General features: G+C 29.8%; 1 protein-coding gene across 1 annotated transcript in view; it reads left to right on the top strand.

Moving 5' to 3' along the window:
• The first annotated feature begins 11,933 nt into the window (after positions 1-11,933).
• rab38a (RAB38a, member RAS oncogene family) overlaps positions 11,934-19,232 on the top strand; it is an 18,170-nt gene continuing 10,871 nt past the window's right edge. The window contains exon 1 of the mRNA XM_062068400.1: positions 11,934-12,563. Within this exon, the coding sequence (XP_061924384.1) occupies positions 12,362-12,563 (202 nt within the window). The 5' untranslated portion in view covers positions 11,934-12,361. The remainder of the gene's footprint in view (positions 12,564-19,232) is intronic.

Genomic DNA, 19,232 nt, shown 5'->3' with positions numbered 1-19,232 from the left:
AAGATGCAATGTTGACTTTAATAATACAAAGATGTTTGTTATTTTAAACTGTCATTGCTCAAAAAATAATAATGAATCAAAATCAATGTTATGAATTATTGACATATATAAGGCTCCAATGACTTCACATTAAATATTACACTTTGAAATATTTTTTGGAGAAAATATTGCATATTTTGTAATTTACAAAATTTTTTGGAGTTTGACCATTTTTTTTAAGCTTGAAACATTTTTGGGAGTTTGAAACATTTTTGAGTTTGTGAAACTTTTTTTGAGTTTGTGAAAAAAAAATTGAGTTTGAAACATTTTTTTGTTATTAAAACATTTTAGAGTTGGAAACCATTTTTTTTTTAGTTAGAAATGTTTTTTTGATTTTGTGAAACTGTTTTGAGTTTGTGAAACATTTTTTTGAGTCTAAAACATTTTTTGGAGTAAAACATTTTTTTGAGTTAGAAATTTTTTTTTGACTTTGAAACATTTTTTTGAGTTTGAAATTTTTTTTTGAGTTACAAATTTTTTTTTAGAGTTTGAAAATATTTTTTTGGGTTTGAAACGTTTTTTTTAATTTTGAAACTCTTGAGTTTGAAACGTTTTTGAGTTTGTGAAAAAAAAATAGAAAAATGTTTTGGAGTTTGTGAAACTTTTTGAGTTTGAAACATTTTTTTGACTTTGAAAATATTTTTTTAAGTTTGAAAAAAAAATTGTAGTTTGAAAAATTATTAAGATTGAAAAATTTTGTAGTTACAATATTTTTTTTGAGTTTGTGAAACTTTTTTGAGTTTGTGAAACATTTTTGAGTTTGAAACAATTTTTTAAGCTTGAAACATTTTTTTGAGTTTGAAACATATTTGTGAACTATTGTTTTAAGTTTGAAATATTTTTTTGGAGTTTAAAACATTTTTTGGAGTTTGAAACATGTTTGTAAAACATTTTTTGAAGTCTGAAACATTTGTTTGAGTTTGTTAAAAAAAAAGTAAAGTTTGAAATTTTTTTTTGAGTTAGACATATTTTTGGTGTGTTTAAGAAAACATTTTTTGAGTTCGAGCAAAAAAAATTTAATAAAAAAAATGTTTTGAGTTAGAAATTTTGTTTGTGTTTAAAAACATTTTTTTGAGTTTGAGAAACATTTAATTGAGTTTGAGGCATTTTTGTAAATTAGAAAAAAAATTGGAGTTTGAGAAATGTTTTTTGAGTTTGAAACCATGTTTTAAGTTAGAATTTTTTTTTGAGTTTTGAAAACATTTTCTGAGTTTGTGAAACATTTTTTTTAAGTTTCAATCATTTTTTTGAGTTTGAAATATTTTTTTAAGTTTGAAAAACATTTTTGAGTTTGAAACATTTTTCCGAGTTGGTGAAATATTTTTTCAAGTTTGAAAAATTTTTTTGAGTTTGAACCATTTATTTGAGTTTGAAATATTTTTTTGAGTCTGAACCATTTGTTTTGCGTTTGAAACCATTTTTTGAGTTTGTGAAACAATTTTTAGAGTTTGTGAAACATTTTTTTTAGTTTGTGAAACATTTGTTGGTTTAAAAAAAAATTTTAGTAAGAAAAAAAAATGTTTAAGCTTGAAACATTTTTTTGAGTTTGTTAAACATGTTTTAAGCTTGAAAAATGTTTTTGAGTTCAAAATTTTTTTTTGAGTTAGAAATTTTTTTGTGTTTAAGAAAAAATTTTTTTAGTTTGGAAACATTTTATTTAAAAAAAAATGTTTTGAGGCAGAAATGTTTTTTGTGTTTAAGAGACATTTTGTTTGTGTTTGAGAAACATTTTGAGTTTGAGGCATTTTTTTAAGTTAGAAAAAAAGAGTTTGAGAAATGTTTTTTTGAGTTTGTGAAAATTTTTTAGTTTGAATCCATTTTTTAAGTTTGACATTTTTCTGAGTGTGGGAAACATTTTTTTTAGTTAAAATTTTTTTGGGGAGTTTGAAATACTTTTTTAAGTTAGAAAAAAAAAGGGAGTTTTAAACTTTTTTTAAAGTTTGACAATTTTTTTATTTATTTATTTTTTTTTATTTTTATTTTTTTATTTTTTTAAAGTTTGACAATTTTTTGAGTTTGAAACTTTTTTAAAGTTTGAAATATTTTTTTGAGTTTGAAACATTTTTTTGAGTTTGCAACTTTTTGGAGTCTGAAACAATTGTTTAAGTTTGTTAAACATTTTTTTTAAGTTTGAAACTTTTTTTTTAGTTTAAAACATTTTTTGAGTTAGAAATGTTTTTGTTTTTAAGAAAAAAACATTGAGTTTGGAAACATTTTTTAATTTGAAAAAAATGTTTTGAGATAGAAATGTTTTTTGTGTTTAAGAAACATTTTTTTGTGTTTGAGAAACATTTTGAGTTTGAGGCATTTTTTTAAGTTAGAAAAAAAATTGAGTTTGAGAAATGTTTTTTTGAGTTTGTGAAAAATTTTGAGTTTGAAAACCATTTTTTAAGTTTGACATTTTTCTGAGTGTGGGAAACATTTTTTTGAGTTAAACATTTTTTGGGGAGTTTGAAATACTTTTTTAAGTTTGAAATATTTTTTTGAGTTTGAAACATTTTTTTGAGTTTGAAATATTTGTTTTGAGTTTGCAACTTTTTGGAGTCTGAAACAATTGTTTGAGTTTGTTAAACATTTTTTTAAGTTTGAAAAATTTTTTTGAGTTTAAAACATTTTTTGGAGTTAGAATTTTTTTAGTGTGTTTGAGAAACATTTTTTAAAAATTTAAAAACATTTTTAGAATTAGAAATTTTGCGTGTTTAAGAAAAAAATTGAGTTTGAAACCATTTTTTAAGTTTGAAACATTTTTTTGAGTTTTGAAAAAATTTTCTGAGTTTGTGAAACATTGTTTTGAGTTTCAAACATTTTTTTTGAGTTTGAAATATTTTTTGAACTTTGAAAAAAATTTTTGAGTTTCAAACAGTTTTTCCGAGTTTGTGAAACATTTTTTTGAGTTTGTGAAACATTTGTTGGTTTAAAAAAAAATTTTAGTAAGAAAAAAAAATGTTTAAGCTTGAAACATTTTTTTGAGTTTGTTAAACATGTTTTAAGCTTGAAAAATGTTTTTGAGTTCAAAATTTTTTTTTGAGTTAGAAATTTTTTTGTGTTTAAGAAAAAATTTTTTTAGTTTGGAAACATTTTATTTAAAAAAAAATGTTTTGAGGCAGAAATGTTTTTTGTGTTTAAGAGACATTTTGTTTGTGTTTGAGAAACATTTTGAGTTTGAGGCATTTTTTTAAGTTAGAAAAAAAGAGTTTGAGAAATGTTTTTTTGAGTTTGTGAAAATTTTTTAGTTTGAATCCATTTTTTAAGTTTGACATTTTTCTGAGTGTGGGAAACATTTTTTTTAGTTAAAATTTTTTTGGGGAGTTTGAAATACTTTTTTAAGTTAGAAAAAAAAAGGGAGTTTTAAACTTTTTTTAAAGTTTGACAATTTTTTTATTTATTTATTTTTTTTTATTTTTATTTTTTTATTTTTTTAAAGTTTGACAATTTTTTGAGTTTGAAACTTTTTTAAAGTTTGAAATATTTTTTTGAGTTTGAAACATTTTTTTGAGTTTGCAACTTTTTGGAGTCTGAAACAATTGTTTAAGTTTGTTAAACATTTTTTTTAAGTTTGAAACTTTTTTTTTAGTTTAAAACATTTTTTGAGTTAGAAATGTTTTTGTTTTTAAGAAAAAAACATTGAGTTTGGAAACATTTTTTAATTTGAAAAAAATGTTTTGAGATAGAAATGTTTTTTGTGTTTAAGAAACATTTTTTTGTGTTTGAGAAACATTTTGAGTTTGAGGCATTTTTTTAAGTTAGAAAAAAAATTGAGTTTGAGAAATGTTTTTTTGAGTTTGTGAAAAATTTTGAGTTTGAAAACCATTTTTTAAGTTTGACATTTTTCTGAGTGTGGGAAACATTTTTTTGAGTTAAACATTTTTTGGGGAGTTTGAAATACTTTTTTAAGTTTGAAATATTTTTTTGAGTTTGAAACATTTTTTTGAGTTTGAAATATTTGTTTTGAGTTTGCAACTTTTTGGAGTCTGAAACAATTGTTTGAGTTTGTTAAACATTTTTTTAAGTTTGAAAAATTTTTTTGAGTTTAAAACATTTTTTGGAGTTAGAATTTTTTTAGTGTGTTTGAGAAACATTTTTTAAAAATTTAAAAACATTTTTAGAATTAGAAATTTTGCGTGTTTAAGAAAAAAATTGAGTTTGAAACCATTTTTTAAGTTTGAAACATTTTTTTGAGTTTTGAAAAAATTTTCTGAGTTTGTGAAACATTGTTTTGAGTTTCAAACATTTTTTTTGAGTTTGAAATATTTTTTGAAGTTTGAAAAAAATGTTTGAGTTTCAAACAGTTTTTCCGAGTTTGTGAAACATTTTTTTGAGTTTGAAACATTTTTTTAAGTTTGAAAAAATGTTTTGAGTTTGGAACAATTTTTTAAAGATAGAAAAAAAATGTAAGTTTGAAAAATGTTTTTGAGTTTGAAACATTTTTCCGAGTTTGTGAAATATTTTTTTCAAGTTTGAAAAAAATGTTTGAGTTTGAACCTTTTTTTTTTGTTTGAAATATTTTTTTGAGTTTGAAACATTTTTTCAAGTTTGAAAAAATGTTTTGAGTTTGGAACAATTTTTTAAAGATAGAAAAAAAAATGTAAGTTTGAAAAATGTTTTTGAGTTTGAAACATTTTTCCAGAGTTTGTGAAATATTTTTTCAAGTTTGAAAAAAATGTTTGAGTTTGAACCTTTTTTTTGAGTTTGAAATATTTTTTTGAGTCTGAAACATTTTTTCAAGTTTGTACAAAATTGTTGAGTTTGGAACAATTTTTTAAAAATAGAAAAAAAATGTAAGTTTGAAAAATGTTTTTGAGTTTGAACCTTTTTTTTGAGTTTGAAATATTTTTTTGAGTCTGAAACATTTTTTCAAGTTTGAACATTTTTTGAGTTTGGAACAATTTTTTAAAGATAGAAAAACAAATGTAAGTTTGAAAAATGCTTTTGAGTTTGAAATATTTTTCCGAGTTTGTGAAATATTTTTTTAAGTTTGAAAAAAATGTTTGAGTTTGAACCTTTTTTTTAAGTTTGAAATATTTTTTTGAGTTTGAAACATTTTTTCAAGTTTGAAAAAATGTTTTGAGTTTGGAACAATTTTTTAAAGATAGAAAAATAAATGTAAGTTTGAAAAATGTTTTTGAGTTTTAAACATTTTTCTGAGTTTGTGAAATGTTTTTTCAAGATTGAAAAAAATGTTTGAGTTTGAACCTTTTTTTTGAGTTTGAAATATTTTTTTGAGTCTAAAACATTTTTTCAAGTTTGTAGAAAATTGTTGAGTTTGGAACAATTTTTTAAAGATAGAAAAAAAAATTTAAGTTTGAAAAATGTTTTTGAGTTTGAAACATTTTTCCGAGTTTGTGAAATATTTTTTCAAGTTTGAAAAAAATGTATGAGTTTGAACCTTTTTTTTGAGTTTGAAATATTTTTTGAGTCTGAAACATTTTTTCAAGTTTGAAAAAATGTTTTGAGTTTGGAACAATTTTTTAAAGATTGAAAAATGTCTTTGAGTTAAAAAAATGTTTAAGAGTTTGACTTTTTTTTTTTAATTTAAAATTATTTTTTTTTAGTTTGAAACATTTTCTTGAGTTTCTGGAGTTTTGGCAGTAATATCACTCCAATCTAGTTAAATCATGTGATCGGTGTTGGTATCGGCCGATATCCCTCATGAATGATCGATATCAGAATGGTCAGCACAACATTGACTGTAAAAAGTCTGAGTTTCCTAACATTTAGTGAACATTTCCCACTCATGTGCAGCCAGCACTTGCACAAATTCCTTGCTCGGCAGAACCTTGTCAGAAGGGGGCGGGGCTTGGCCTCTGTGTCAGTCACAAGGTCCGAGCGCCTCCAGTGGACGTCCCACCTTCAATTTTTTGAGTTTGAAACTTTTTTTTAAGTTTGAAATATTTTTTCGAGTTTGAAACATTTTTTTGAGTTTGAAACTTTTTGGAGTCTGAAACAATTGTTTAAGTTTGTTAAACATTTTTTTTTAAGTTTGAAACATTTTTTTGAGTTTAAAACATTTTTTGAGTTAGAAATGTTTTTGTTTTTAAGAAAAAAAAATTGAGTTTGGAAACATTTTTTAATTTGAAAAAAATGTTTGGAGATAGAAATGTTTTTTGTGTTTAAGAAACATTTTTTTTGTGTTTCAGAAACATTTTGAGTTTGAGGCATTTTTTTAAGTTAGAAAAAAATATTGAGTTTGAGAAATGTTTTTTGAGTTTGTGAAAAATTTTGAGTTTGAAAACCATTTTTTAAGTTTGACATTTTTCTGAGTGTGGGAAACATTTTTTTGAGTTAAACATTTTTTGGGGAGTTTGAAATACTTTTTTAAGTTTGAAATTTTTTTTTTAGTTTGAAAAATTTTTTTGAGTTTGAAATATTTGTTTTGAGTTTGAAACATTTGTTTTAAGTTTGCAACTTTTTGGAGTCTGAAACAATTGTTTGAGTTTGTTAAACATTTTTTTAAGTTTGAAAAAACATTTTGAGTTTAAAACATTTTTTGGAGTTAGAATTTTTTTAGTGTGTTTGAGAAACATTTTTTAAAAAATGTAAAAACATTTTTAGAATTAGAAATTTTGTGTGTTTAAGAAAAAAAAATTGAGTTTGAAACTATTTTTTACGTTTGAAACATTTTTTTGAGTTTTGAAACATTTTTCTGAGTTTGTGAAACATTGTTTTGAGTTTCAAACATTTTTTTTGAGTTTGAAATATTTTTTGAAGTTTGAAAAAATGTTTTGAGTTTCAAACAATTTTTCCGAGTTTGTGAAACATTTTTTTGAGTTTGAAACATTTTTTTAAGTTTGAAAAAATGTTTTGAGTTTGGAACAATTTTTTAAAGATAGAAAAAAAATTTAAGTTTGAAAAATGTCTTTGAGTTCAAAAAATGTTTAAGAGTTTGACATTTTTTTTTTAATTTAAAAATTTTTTTTTTAGTTTGAAACATTTTCTTGAATTTTTGTAGTTTTGGCAGTAATATCACTCCAATCTACTTAAATCATGTGATCGGTGTTGGTATCGGCCGATCTCCCTCATGAATGATCGATATCAGAATGATCAGCACAACATTAGTCTGAGTTTCCTAACATTTAGTGAACATTTCCCACTCATGTGCAGCCAGCACTTGCACAAATTCCTTGCTCGACAGAACCTTGTCAGAAGGGGGCGGGGCTTGGCCTCTGTGTCAGTCACAAGGTCCGAGCGCCTCCAGTGGACGTCCCACCTTCAATTTTTTGAGTTTGAAACTTTTTTTAAGTTTGAAACATTTTTTTGAGTTTGCAACTTTTTGGAGTCTGAAACAATTGTTTAAGTTTGTTAAACATTTTTTTTAAGTTTGAACATTTTTTTTTAGTTTAAAACAATTTTTGAGTTAGAAATGTTTTTGTTTTTAAGAAAAAAAAATTGAGTTTGGAAACATTTTTTAATTTGAAAAAAATGTTTGGAGATAGAAATGTTTTTTTTGTTTAAGAAACATTTTTTTTGTGTTTGAGAAATATTTTGAGTTTGAGGCATTTTTTTAAGTTAGAAAAAAATATTGAGTTTGAGAAATGTTTTTTTGAGTTTGTGAAAAATTTTGAGTTTGAAAACCATTTTTTAAGTTTGACATTTTTCTGAGTGTGGGAAACATTTTTTTTAGTTAAATTTTTTTGGGGGAGTTTGAAATACTTTTTTAAGTTAGAAAAAAAAAAGGGAGTTTTAAAAAATTTTTAAAGTTTGACAATTTTTTGAGTTTGAAACTATTTTTTAAAGTTTGAAATATTTTTTCGAGTTTGAAACATTTATTTGAGTTTGCAACTTTTTGGAGTCTGAAACAATTGTTTAAGTTTGTTAAACATTTTTTTTAAGTTTGAAACATTTTTTTGAGTTTAAAACATTTTTTGAGTTAGAAATGTTTTTGTTTTTAAGAAAAAAAAATTGAGTTTGGAAACATTTTTTAATTTGAAAAAAATGTTTTGAGATAGAAATTTTTTTTGTGTTTAAGAAACATTTTTTTTTGTTTGAGAAACATTTTGAGTTTGAGGCATTTTTTTAAGTTAGAAAAAAAAATTGAGTTTGAGAAATGTTTTTTTGAGTTTGTGAAAAATTTTGAGTTTGAAAACCATTTTTTAAGTTTGACATTTTTCTGAGTGTGGGAAACATTTTTTTGAGTTGAACATTTTTTGGGGAGTTTGAAATACTTTTTTAAGTTTGAAATATTTTTTTGAGTTTGAAAAATTTTTTTGAGTTTGAAATATTAGTTTTGAGTTTGAAACATTTGTTTTAAGTTTGCAACTTTTTGGAGTCTGAAACAATTGTTTGAGTTTGTTAAACATTTTTTTAAGTTTGAAAAAACCTTTTGAGTTTAAAACATTTTTTGGAGTTAGAATTTTTTTAGTGTGTTTGAGAAACATTTTTAAAAAAATGTAAAAACATTTTTAGAATTAGAAATTTTGTGTGTTTAAGAAAAAAAAATTGAGTTTGAAACCATTTTTTAAGTTTGAAACATTTTTTTGAGTTTTGAAACATTTTTCTGAGTTTGTGAAACATTGTTTTGAGTTTCAAACATTTTTTTTGAGTTTGAAATATTTTTTGAAGTTTGAAAAAATGTTTTGAGTTTCAAACAATTTTTCCGAGTTTGTGAAACATTTTTTTGAGTTTGAAACATTTTTTTAAGTTTGAAAAAATGTTTTGAGTTTGGAACAATTTTTTAAAGATAGAAAAAAAATGTAAGTTTGAAAAATGTCTTTGAGTTCAAAAAATGTTTAAGAGTTTGACATTTTTTTTTTAATTTAAAATTTTTTTTTTTAGTTTGAAACATTTTCTTGAGTTTCTGGAGTTTTGGCAGTAATATCACTCCAATCTAGTTAAATCATGTGATCGGTGTTGGTATCGGCCGATCTCCCTCATGAATGATCGATATCAGAATGATCAGCACAACATTAGTCTGAGTTTCCTAACATTTAGTGAACATTTCACACTCATGTGCAGCCAGCACTTGCACAAATTCCTTGCTCGACAGAACCTTGTCAGAAGGGGGCGGGGCTTGGCCTCTGTGTCAGTCACAAGGTCCGAGCGCCTCCAGTGGACGTCCCACCTTCAATTTTTTGAGTTTGAAACTTTTTTTAAGTTTGAAACATTTTTTTGAGTTTGCAACTTTTTGGAGTCTGAAACAATTGTTTAAGTTTGTTAAACATTTTTTTTAAGTTTGAACATTTTTTTTTAGTTTAAAACAATTTTTGAGTTAGAAATGTTTTTGTTTTTAAGAAAAAAAAATTGAGTTTGGAAACATTTTTTAATTTGAAAAAAATGTTTGGAGATAGAAATGTTTTTTTTGTTTAAGAAACATTTTTTTTGTGTTTGAGAAATATTTTGAGTTTGAGGCATTTTTTTAAGTTAGAAAAAAATATTGAGTTTGAGAAATGTTTTTTTGAGTTTGTGAAAAATTTTGAGTTTGAAAACCATTTTTTAAGTTTGACATTTTTCTGAGTGTGGGAAACATTTTTTTTAGTTAAATTTTTTTGGGGGAGTTTGAAATACTTTTTTAAGTTAGAAAAAAAAAAGGGAGTTTTAAAAAATTTTTAAAGTTTGACAATTTTTTGAGTTTGAAACTATTTTTTAAAGTTTGAAATATTTTTTCGAGTTTGAAACATTTATTTGAGTTTGCAACTTTTTGGAGTCTGAAACAATTGTTTAAGTTTGTTAAACATTTTTTTTAAGTTTGAAACATTTTTTTGAGTTTAAAACATTTTTTGAGTTAGAAATGTTTTTGTTTTTAAGAAAAAAAAATTGAGTTTGGAAACATTTTTTAATTTGAAAAAAATGTTTTGAGATAGAAATTTTTTTTGTGTTTAAGAAACATTTTTTTTTGTTTGAGAAACATTTTGAGTTTGAGGCATTTTTTTAAGTTAGAAAAAAAAATTGAGTTTGAGAAATGTTTTTTTGAGTTTGTGAAAAATTTTGAGTTTGAAAACCATTTTTTAAGTTTGACATTTTTCTGAGTGTGGGAAACATTTTTTTGAGTTGAACATTTTTTGGGGAGTTTGAAATACTTTTTTAAGTTTGAAATATTTTTTTGAGTTTGAAAAATTTTTTTGAGTTTGAAATATTAGTTTTGAGTTTGAAACATTTGTTTTAAGTTTGCAACTTTTTGGAGTCTGAAACAATTGTTTGAGTTTGTTAAACATTTTTTTAAGTTTGAAAAAACCTTTTGAGTTTAAAACATTTTTTGGAGTTAGAATTTTTTTAGTGTGTTTGAGAAACATTTTTAAAAAAATGTAAAAACATTTTTAGAATTAGAAATTTTGTGTGTTTAAGAAAAAAAAATTGAGTTTGAAACCATTTTTTAAGTTTGAAACATTTTTTTGAGTTTTGAAACATTTTTCTGAGTTTGTGAAACATTGTTTTGAGTTTCAAACATTTTTTTTGAGTTTGAAATATTTTTTGAAGTTTGAAAAAATGTTTTGAGTTTCAAACAATTTTTCCGAGTTTGTGAAACATTTTTTTGAGTTTGAAACATTTTTTTAAGTTTGAAAAAATGTTTTGAGTTTGGAACAATTTTTTAAAGATAGAAAAAAAATGTAAGTTTGAAAAATGTCTTTGAGTTCAAAAAATGTTTAAGAGTTTGACATTTTTTTTTTAATTTAAAATTTTTTTTTTTAGTTTGAAACATTTTCTTGAGTTTCTGGAGTTTTGGCAGTAATATCACTCCAATCTAGTTAAATCATGTGATCGGTGTTGGTATCGGCCGATCTCCCTCATGAATGATCGATATCAGAATGATCAGCACAACATTAGTCTGAGTTTCCTAACATTTAGTGAACATTTCACACTCATGTGCAGCCAGCACTTGCACAAATTCCTTGCTCGACAGAACCTTGTCAGAAGGGGGCGGGGCTTGGCCTCTGTGTCAGTCACAAGGTCCGAGCGCCTCCAGTGGACGTCCCACCTTCAATTTTTTGAGTTTGAAACTTTTTTTAAGTTTGAAATATTTTTTCGAGTTTGAAACATTTTTTTGAGTTTGCAACTTTTTGGAGTCTGAAACAATTGTTTAAGTTTGTTAAACATTTTTTTTAAGTTTGAAATTTTTTTTAGAGTTTAAAACCATTTTTGAGTTAGAAATGTTTTTGTTTATAAGAAAAAAAATTGAGTTTGGAAACATTTTTTAATTTGAAAAAAAAGGTTTTGAGATAGGTATGTTTTTTGTGTTTAAGAAACATTTTTTTTGTGTTTGAGAAACATTTTGAGTTTGAGGCATTTTTTTAAGTTAGAAAAAAAATTGAGTTTGAGAAATGTTTTTTTGAGTTTGTGAAAAATGTTGAGTTAGAAAACCATTTTTTAAGTTTGACATTTTTCTGAGTGTGGGAAACTTTTTTGAGTTAAACATTTTTTGGGGAGTTTGAAATACTTTTTTAAGTTAGAAAAAACATTTGAATTTTAAACTTTTTTTAAAGTTTGACAATTTTTTGAGTTTGAAACTATTTTTTTAAGTTTGAAACATTTTTTTGAGTTTGAAACATTTTTTTGAGTTTGAAATATTTGTTTTGAGTTTGAAACTTTTTGGAGTCTGAAACAATTGTTTGAGTTTATTAAACATTTTTTTAAGTTTGAAAAAAAAATTTGAGTTTAAAAATTTTTTTGGAGTTAGAAATTTTTTAGTGTGTTTGAGAAACATTTTTTAAAAATTGAAAAAAAAAATTTGAGTTAGAAATTTTTTGTCTGTTTAAGAAAAAAAAAGAGTTTGAGAAACATTTTATTTATTATTTTTTAAAGTTATAAAAAAACATTTGAGTTTGAGAACACATTTTTTGAGTTTGTGAAAACATTTTTTAAGTTTGAAACATTTTTTTTAATTTAAAACAATTTTTTAAAGATTACATTTTTTTTTAGAGTTACAACATTTTTTTTTAGAGTTACAACATTTTTTTGGAGTATGGCATTTTTTTTTGGAGTTTAAATTTTGTTTTTTGAGTTTGAAACATTTTTTTGAGTTTGTGGAGTTTTGGCAGTAATATCACTCCATACATCTACCCCTAGTTAAATCATGTGATCGGTGTTGGTATCGGCCGATCTCCCTCATGGATGATCGATATCAGAATGATCAGCACAACATTAGTCTGAGTTTCCTAACATTTAGTGAACATTTCCCACTCATGTGCAGCCAGCACTTGCACAAATTCCTTGCTCGACAGAACCTTGTCAGAAGGGGGCGGGGCTTGGCCTCTGTGTCAGTCACAAGGTCCGAGCGCCTCCAGTGGACGTCCCACCTTCGCCTCCCCTTACATCTTCTCTCCCCCGCGCCGCCCTTCCCCCGTCCCGGCGGCCACTTCCACCCGAGTGGATTCATGCTCGGCACCTCGCCATGCAGAACAACAACGCCAAGGAGCACCTGTACAAGATCCTGGTCATCGGGGACCTGGGGGTGGGCAAGACCAGCATCATCAAGCGCTACGTGCACCACAACTTCAGCCCCAACTACCGGGCCACCATCGGCGTGGACTTTGCCCTCAAGGTGCTCAACCTGGACCAGGAGACCGTGCGCCTGCAGCTGTGGGACATCGCAGGTACGTGGACTCGTCCGTCACTCCTCAACTCACTTTGTACTGCTTTTGTCAGAGAAACGCTCACTTTTTATGTAATAATTGCACCTTTTTGACCGTATAAGTGCAGAAACTGTTTACATGTTGATTATTGCGTGTAATAATATTAGAAATGAAGTGCTGTTATCGCAGCCCGGAAGGTTCCGGCAGGCTGACGTCTCACGTGAGTGTCGCCTGGACTCAGCTCGCTCGCTGGCGGCCCCCAGCTGCACTTTGGGAGCACGAGCTCCTCATGTGAGGCGGATTTGAGGCCCGCCGCCGAACAGACGAGCGTTTATTGTGAGCGCTCCCTTCTTGGCCGCGCCGCATGCCGATCCGTTAGTTGTGTTAGTTGGACTGTGAAGAATGTTCTTGTGATGACTAGCAGACCTTTTGACGCTCCCCGTCGTGTCACCTGACTCGCTACGTGTCACCTGACCTGCGTACCAGTCTGTAGTAGTGTTGTAACTAGGGATGTCCGATAAATGCGTTAAAATGTAATATCGGAAATTATCGGTATCGTTTTTTTTTATTATCTGTATCGGTTTTTTTTTTTTTTTTTTTAAATTAAATCAACATAAAAAACACAAGATACACTTACAATTAGTGCACCAACCCAAAAAACCTCCCTCACCCCATTTCTTTCTGTTATCAATATTCTGGTTCCTACATTATATATCAATATATATCAATACAGTCTGCAAGGGATACAGTCCGTAAGCACACATGATTGTGCGTGCTGCTGCTCCACTAATAATACTAACCTTTAACACTTCATTTGACTCATTTTCATTCATTACTAGTTTCTATGTAATTGTTTTTATATTGTTTTACTTTCTTTTTTATTCAAGAAAATGTTTTTAATTTAGTTATCTTATTTTATTATTATTTTTAAAAAATACCTTATCTTCACCATACCTGGTTGTCCAAATTAGGCATAATAATGTGTTAATTCCACAACTGCATATATCGGTTGATATCGGTATCGGTAATTAAAGAGTTGGACAATATCGGAATATCGGATATCGGCAAAAAGCCATTATCGGACATCCCTAGTTGTAACCATACCAATATTTTGGTACCGATACTAAAATTATTTTGGTACTTTTCTAAATAAAGGGAACCACAAAAATATTTCATTATTGTCTTTATTTTAAGCAAAAATCTTAGTGTATATTAAACATTTGTTTATTAATGTAATTTAGTCCTTAAATAAAATAGTGCACATACTAGACAACTTGTCTTTTAGTAGTGAATAATAATACTAATAATAATAATAGATTTTATTTGTAAAAAAACAAAACAAAACACTTTATATTGAGTAAACAACCTCAAAGTGCTACAGTGTATTAAAAACAATAAAAAAGATAATAAATAAATTTTAAAAAATAAAAACTAGAACAGCCAAACAGCTATAGCTACAATGCACATATCTAAAAAAAAAAAAAAAAAGGGCTTTTAAGCCTTTTTTAAAAGCATCCACGGGCTGTGGTGCCCTCAGATGGTCAGGGAGAGCGTTCCACAGACAGGGAGCGGCGGAGCAGAAAGCCCGGTCTCCCATTGTTCGTAGTTTTGTCCTCGGAGGTTGGGGGAGGTTAGTTAGCCTGTCCGGAGCGGAGTGAATTACATTTATATAGCGCTTTTCTCTAGTGACTCAAAAGCGCTTTACATAGTGAAACCCAATATCTAAGTTACATTTAAACCAGTGTGGGTGGCACTGGGAGCAGGGTAGGTAAAGTGTCTTGCCCAAGGACACAACGGCAGTGACTAAATTGGCAGAAGCGGGAATCGAACCCGGAACCCTCAAGTCGCTGGCACGGCCACTCTACCAACCGAGCTATATACCGCCCCAGTAGTAAGTAAAACAAACAAAGACTCCTAATTAGTCTACTGACGTATGCAGTAACATATTGTGTCATTTATACACCTATTATTTTGTACACATTATAAGGGACAAACTGTAAAAATTGATTATTAATCAACTTGTTCATTTACTGTTAATGTCTGCTTATTTTCTCTTTTAACATGTTCTATCTACACTTCTGTTCAAATGTAATAATCACTTATTCTTCTCTTGTTTTGATACTTTACGTTAGTTTTGGATGATACCACACGTTTAGGTATCGATCTGATACCAAGTAGTTACAGGATCCGAGACGGTATAGTACCGAAAATGATTCATTAGTATCACGGTACTATACTAATACCGGTATACCGTACAACCCTAGTCTGTAGATATAAAAATGTTCCATGTCACCTGACCAGTCTGTAGATATAAACATGTTACATGTCACCTGACCAGTCTGTAGATATAAACATGTTCCGTGTCACCTGACCAGTCTGTAGATATAAACATGTTACATGTCACCTGACCAGTCTGTAGATATAAACATGTTCCATGTCACCTGACCAGTCTGTAGATATAAACATGTTCCATGTCACCTGACCAGTCTGTAGATATAAACATGTTACATGTCACCTGACCAGTCTGTAGATATAAACATGTTCCATGTCACCTGACCAGTCTGTAGATATAAACATGTTACATGTCACCTGACCAGTCTGTAGATATAAAAATGTTCCATGTCACCTGACCAGTCTGTAGATATAAACATGTTACATGTCACCTGACCAGTCTGTAGATATAAACATGTTCCATGTCACCTGACCAGTCTGTAGATATAAACATGTTACATGTCACCTGACCAGTCTGTAGATATAAACATGTTCCATGTCACCTGACCAGTCTGTAGATATAAACATGTTCCATGTCACCTGACCAGTCTGTAGATATAAACATGTTCCATGTCACCTGACCAGTCTGTAGATATAAACATGTTACATGTCACCTGACCAGTCTGTAGATATAAACATGTTCCATGTCACCTGACCAGTCTGTAGATATAAACATGTTACATGTCACCTGACCAGTCTGTAGATATAAACATGTTCCATGTCACCTGACCAGTCTGTAGATATAAACATGTTACATGTCACCTGACCAGTCTGTAGATATAAACATGTTACATGTCACCTGACCAGTCTGTAGATATAAACATGTTACATGTCACCTGACCAGTCTGTAGATATAAACATGTTACATGTCACCTGACCAGTCTGTAGATATAAACATGTTACATGTCACCTGACCAGTCTGTAGATATAAACATGTTCCATGTCACCTGACCAGTCTGTAGATATAAACATGTTACATGTCACCTGACCAGTCTGTAGATATAAACATGTTCCATGTCACCTGACCAGTCTGTAGATATAAACATGTTACATGTCACCTGACCAGTCTGTAGATATAAACATGTTACATGTCACCTGACCAGTCTGTAGATATAAACATGTTACATGTCACCTGACCAGTCTGTAGATATAAACATGTTACATGTCACCTGACCAGTCTGTAGATATAAACATGTTACATGTCACCTGACCAGTCTGTAGATATAAACATGTTACATGTCACCTGACCAGTCTGTAGATATAAACATGTTACATGTCACCTGACCAGTCTGTAGATATAAACATGTTACATGTCACCTGACCAGTCTGTAGATATAAACATGTTACATGTCACCTGACCAGTCTGTAGATATAAACATGTTACATGTCGCCTGACCAGTCTGTAGATATAAACATGTTCCGTGTCACCTGACCAGTCTGTAGATATAAACATGTTACATGTCACCTGACCAGTCTGTAGATATAAACATGTTCCGTGTCACCTGACCAGTCTGTAGATATAAACATGTTCCGTGTCACCTGACCAGTCTGTAGATATAAACATGTTCCGTGTCACCTGACCAGTCTGTAGATATAAACATGTTCCGTGTCACCTGACCAGTCTGTAGATATAAACATGTTACATGTCGCCTGACCAGTCTGTAGATATAAACATGTTCCATGTCACCTGACCAGTCTGTAGATATAAACATGTTACATGTCACCTGACCAGTCTGTAGATATAAACATGTTCCATGTCACCTGACCAGTCTGTAGATATAAAAATGTTCCATGTCACCTGACCTGCGATACCAACTTTAGTTCTCGTAAAGAACTCAGGAAAAAAACAAATACTGTGTTGGTGTTTTACTCGTTTTATAGCACACCGACTAATATTAAGTATTATATATTAATTATAAACACACGTATCCATCCATCCATCCATCCATTTTCTACCGCTTGTCCCTTTTCGGGGTGGCGGGGGGTGCTGAAGCCTATCTCAGCTGCATTCGGGCGGAAGGCGGGGTACACCCTGGACAAGTCGCCACCTCACCGCAGGGCCAACACACATATAAAGTCTCCAAAGCAGCGGCGTATTATAATTGTATCCAGTAACAAACGTATCTGCATCACTCCACTTGATGAATAATTGTAGCCACTGGTGTTGCCAAAAAACAATTACCACATCTCTTCAACTTAAAGACAGCATAAGTGGGTTAATGATAAACAGGTTATTGTTTTTCATAGCTCCCATTCTTGCTTTAATGTACAGCTTAAGTTGATCAACAGATGTAGCGACCAACTGTAGTTACTGACAGTGGGTTTCTGAAGTGGTCCTGAGCCCATGTGGTGATATCCTTTACACACTGATGTCGCTTTTTTGATGCAGTACCGCCTGAGGGATCAAAAGTCCGGAATATCATGGCTTACGTGCAGTGATTTCTCCAGATTCTCTGAACCCTTTGATGATATTACGGACCGTAGATGGTGAAATCCCTAAATTCCTTGCAATAGCTGGTTGAGAAATGTTGTTCTGACAAAGGGAGGGAGTTGTGACAGCACAGAACCACAAGGGGGCAATGTATGAACAATATAATGACAAAATGGTCCCTACTGTGTTGAATGTGAGTGTGAATGTTGTCTATCTGTGTTGGTTGGCCCTGTGATGAGGTGGCGACTTGTCCAGGGTGTAGCCCGCCTTCCGCCCGAATGCAGCTGAGATAGGCTCCAGCACCCCCCCCCCCCCCCCCCCCCCCCGCGACCCCGAAAGGGACAAGCGGTAGAAAATGGATGGATGGATGGATGTGCTGGTATCATATCAGATCAATATTGGTATTGGCTAATACTCAATTCTCTTATATTTTAAATATAAATAATAATGTCACCTATAATACAAAGTTAGGACACCCCTGGTATAGATATACATTATATAGATGATGCATGTATAGAATAGACTTTGACAACAGACAAATACCCATCTCATAGGCTAACCTCCTCCAAGCTACGAACGATGTCTGTCAGTCTGTGGAATGCTCTCCCTGACCACCTGAGGGCACCACAGACTGTGGATGCTTTTAAAAAAGGCTTAAAAATCATTTTTTATAGATATATGCATACTAGTTCTAGCTATTAGGCTGTTCTAGTTTTTATTTTAAAATTTTTAAATTTGTTTTTATTATCTTTTTATTTTTTTTTCAATACACTGTAGCACTTTGAGGTTGTTTGCTCAATGTAATGTGCTTTTTACAAATAAAATCTATTATTATTATTCTCATTATGGTAGTATTGATCTGATATTGATACTACCGTGCATCGATCAACCAACCCCGGAACTATATTAGCATTCTCCGCTAGTGGAATAATATATACGAGCAAAGGTGATTTGTAGTCGTTTAGTAAAGCACTTAGGAAAAGAACGATTGCCATCCTGAAAAACTGACAATAAATGTCATCGCCTACAGCCTGCCAGAAGATAATCACACGTCTCTGATGATCGATAATCCTCCCTGCTTTTTTTGTTGTTGCGTAATAAAAACCCTTTGTTACGCAACGCAATAATCAGTCTTTGTTATGGGCCCGCTCCCTGTCTGACTGCGTGTGTTGTGTAACCACTAAAAGTGTCACAACAGGCGCAAACAAGCGTCAATCCTTGGTGGTGTTCAAGTTTGTGTGAGAACACGGGACAATGTCGTAGTAATAATAATAGATTTTATTTGTAAAAAGCACTTTACATTTAGTAAACAACCTCAAAGTGCTACAGTGTATTAAAAAAGTCAAATAAAAAATATAATAATAACAAATTTAAAAAATACAATAAAAATTAAAGACGGGACCGACTTTGACGGCACATGAAATCCAAACCGGAGCAGTAACTAAAACGCTTTCGTCAACTTTTAATCAGAAGGGTTCAATCTCTCTCCTGTGCTAGTTTGAAACCGACACGACAAAAGCGCTCAGAGGAGATACTTTTTGAAAAAAGGCGACTGGTTTTTACAAAACTTTTGTTTTGAAGGGGGAATTGCAAACTTCCTGTTGGTTTTAGCTGGGGCTTGTCGATAAATGAAATGTAGGTCTAAGTGAGACCTACATAGAGGTTTTTGTTTCATGTCTCTACGACATTCCTACTGGAAGTTACAGACAGTTTTGTCTGTATTTTCTTCCTAGGAGCAGTTTTGTCTGTGTTTTCTTCCTAGGGGGCGCCAGAGCGCAACTTAGAGTTTTGGGGTTGGGTTTTTTTTATTAGTTTGCAATTTTTGCCAGTCCTGATGTGTGTGTCCAGTGTGGTGAGTTTTGAAGCATGTTAAGGGGGTCAAATTACAGCTCAAAGAGGCAAAAGTTACTGTTTTTCCAAAACGTTTGTTTCGAAGGGGGAATTGCAAACTTGCTGTTGGTTTTAGCTGGGGGTTGTCAATATATGAA

Source organism: Entelurus aequoreus, linkage group LG13 (assembly GCF_033978785.1).
Source record: "Entelurus aequoreus isolate RoL-2023_Sb linkage group LG13, RoL_Eaeq_v1.1, whole genome shotgun sequence".
Lineage (NCBI taxonomy): Eukaryota > Metazoa > Chordata > Actinopteri > Syngnathiformes > Syngnathidae > Entelurus > Entelurus aequoreus.
This window is presented reverse-complemented; position numbering and strand designations above follow the sequence as displayed.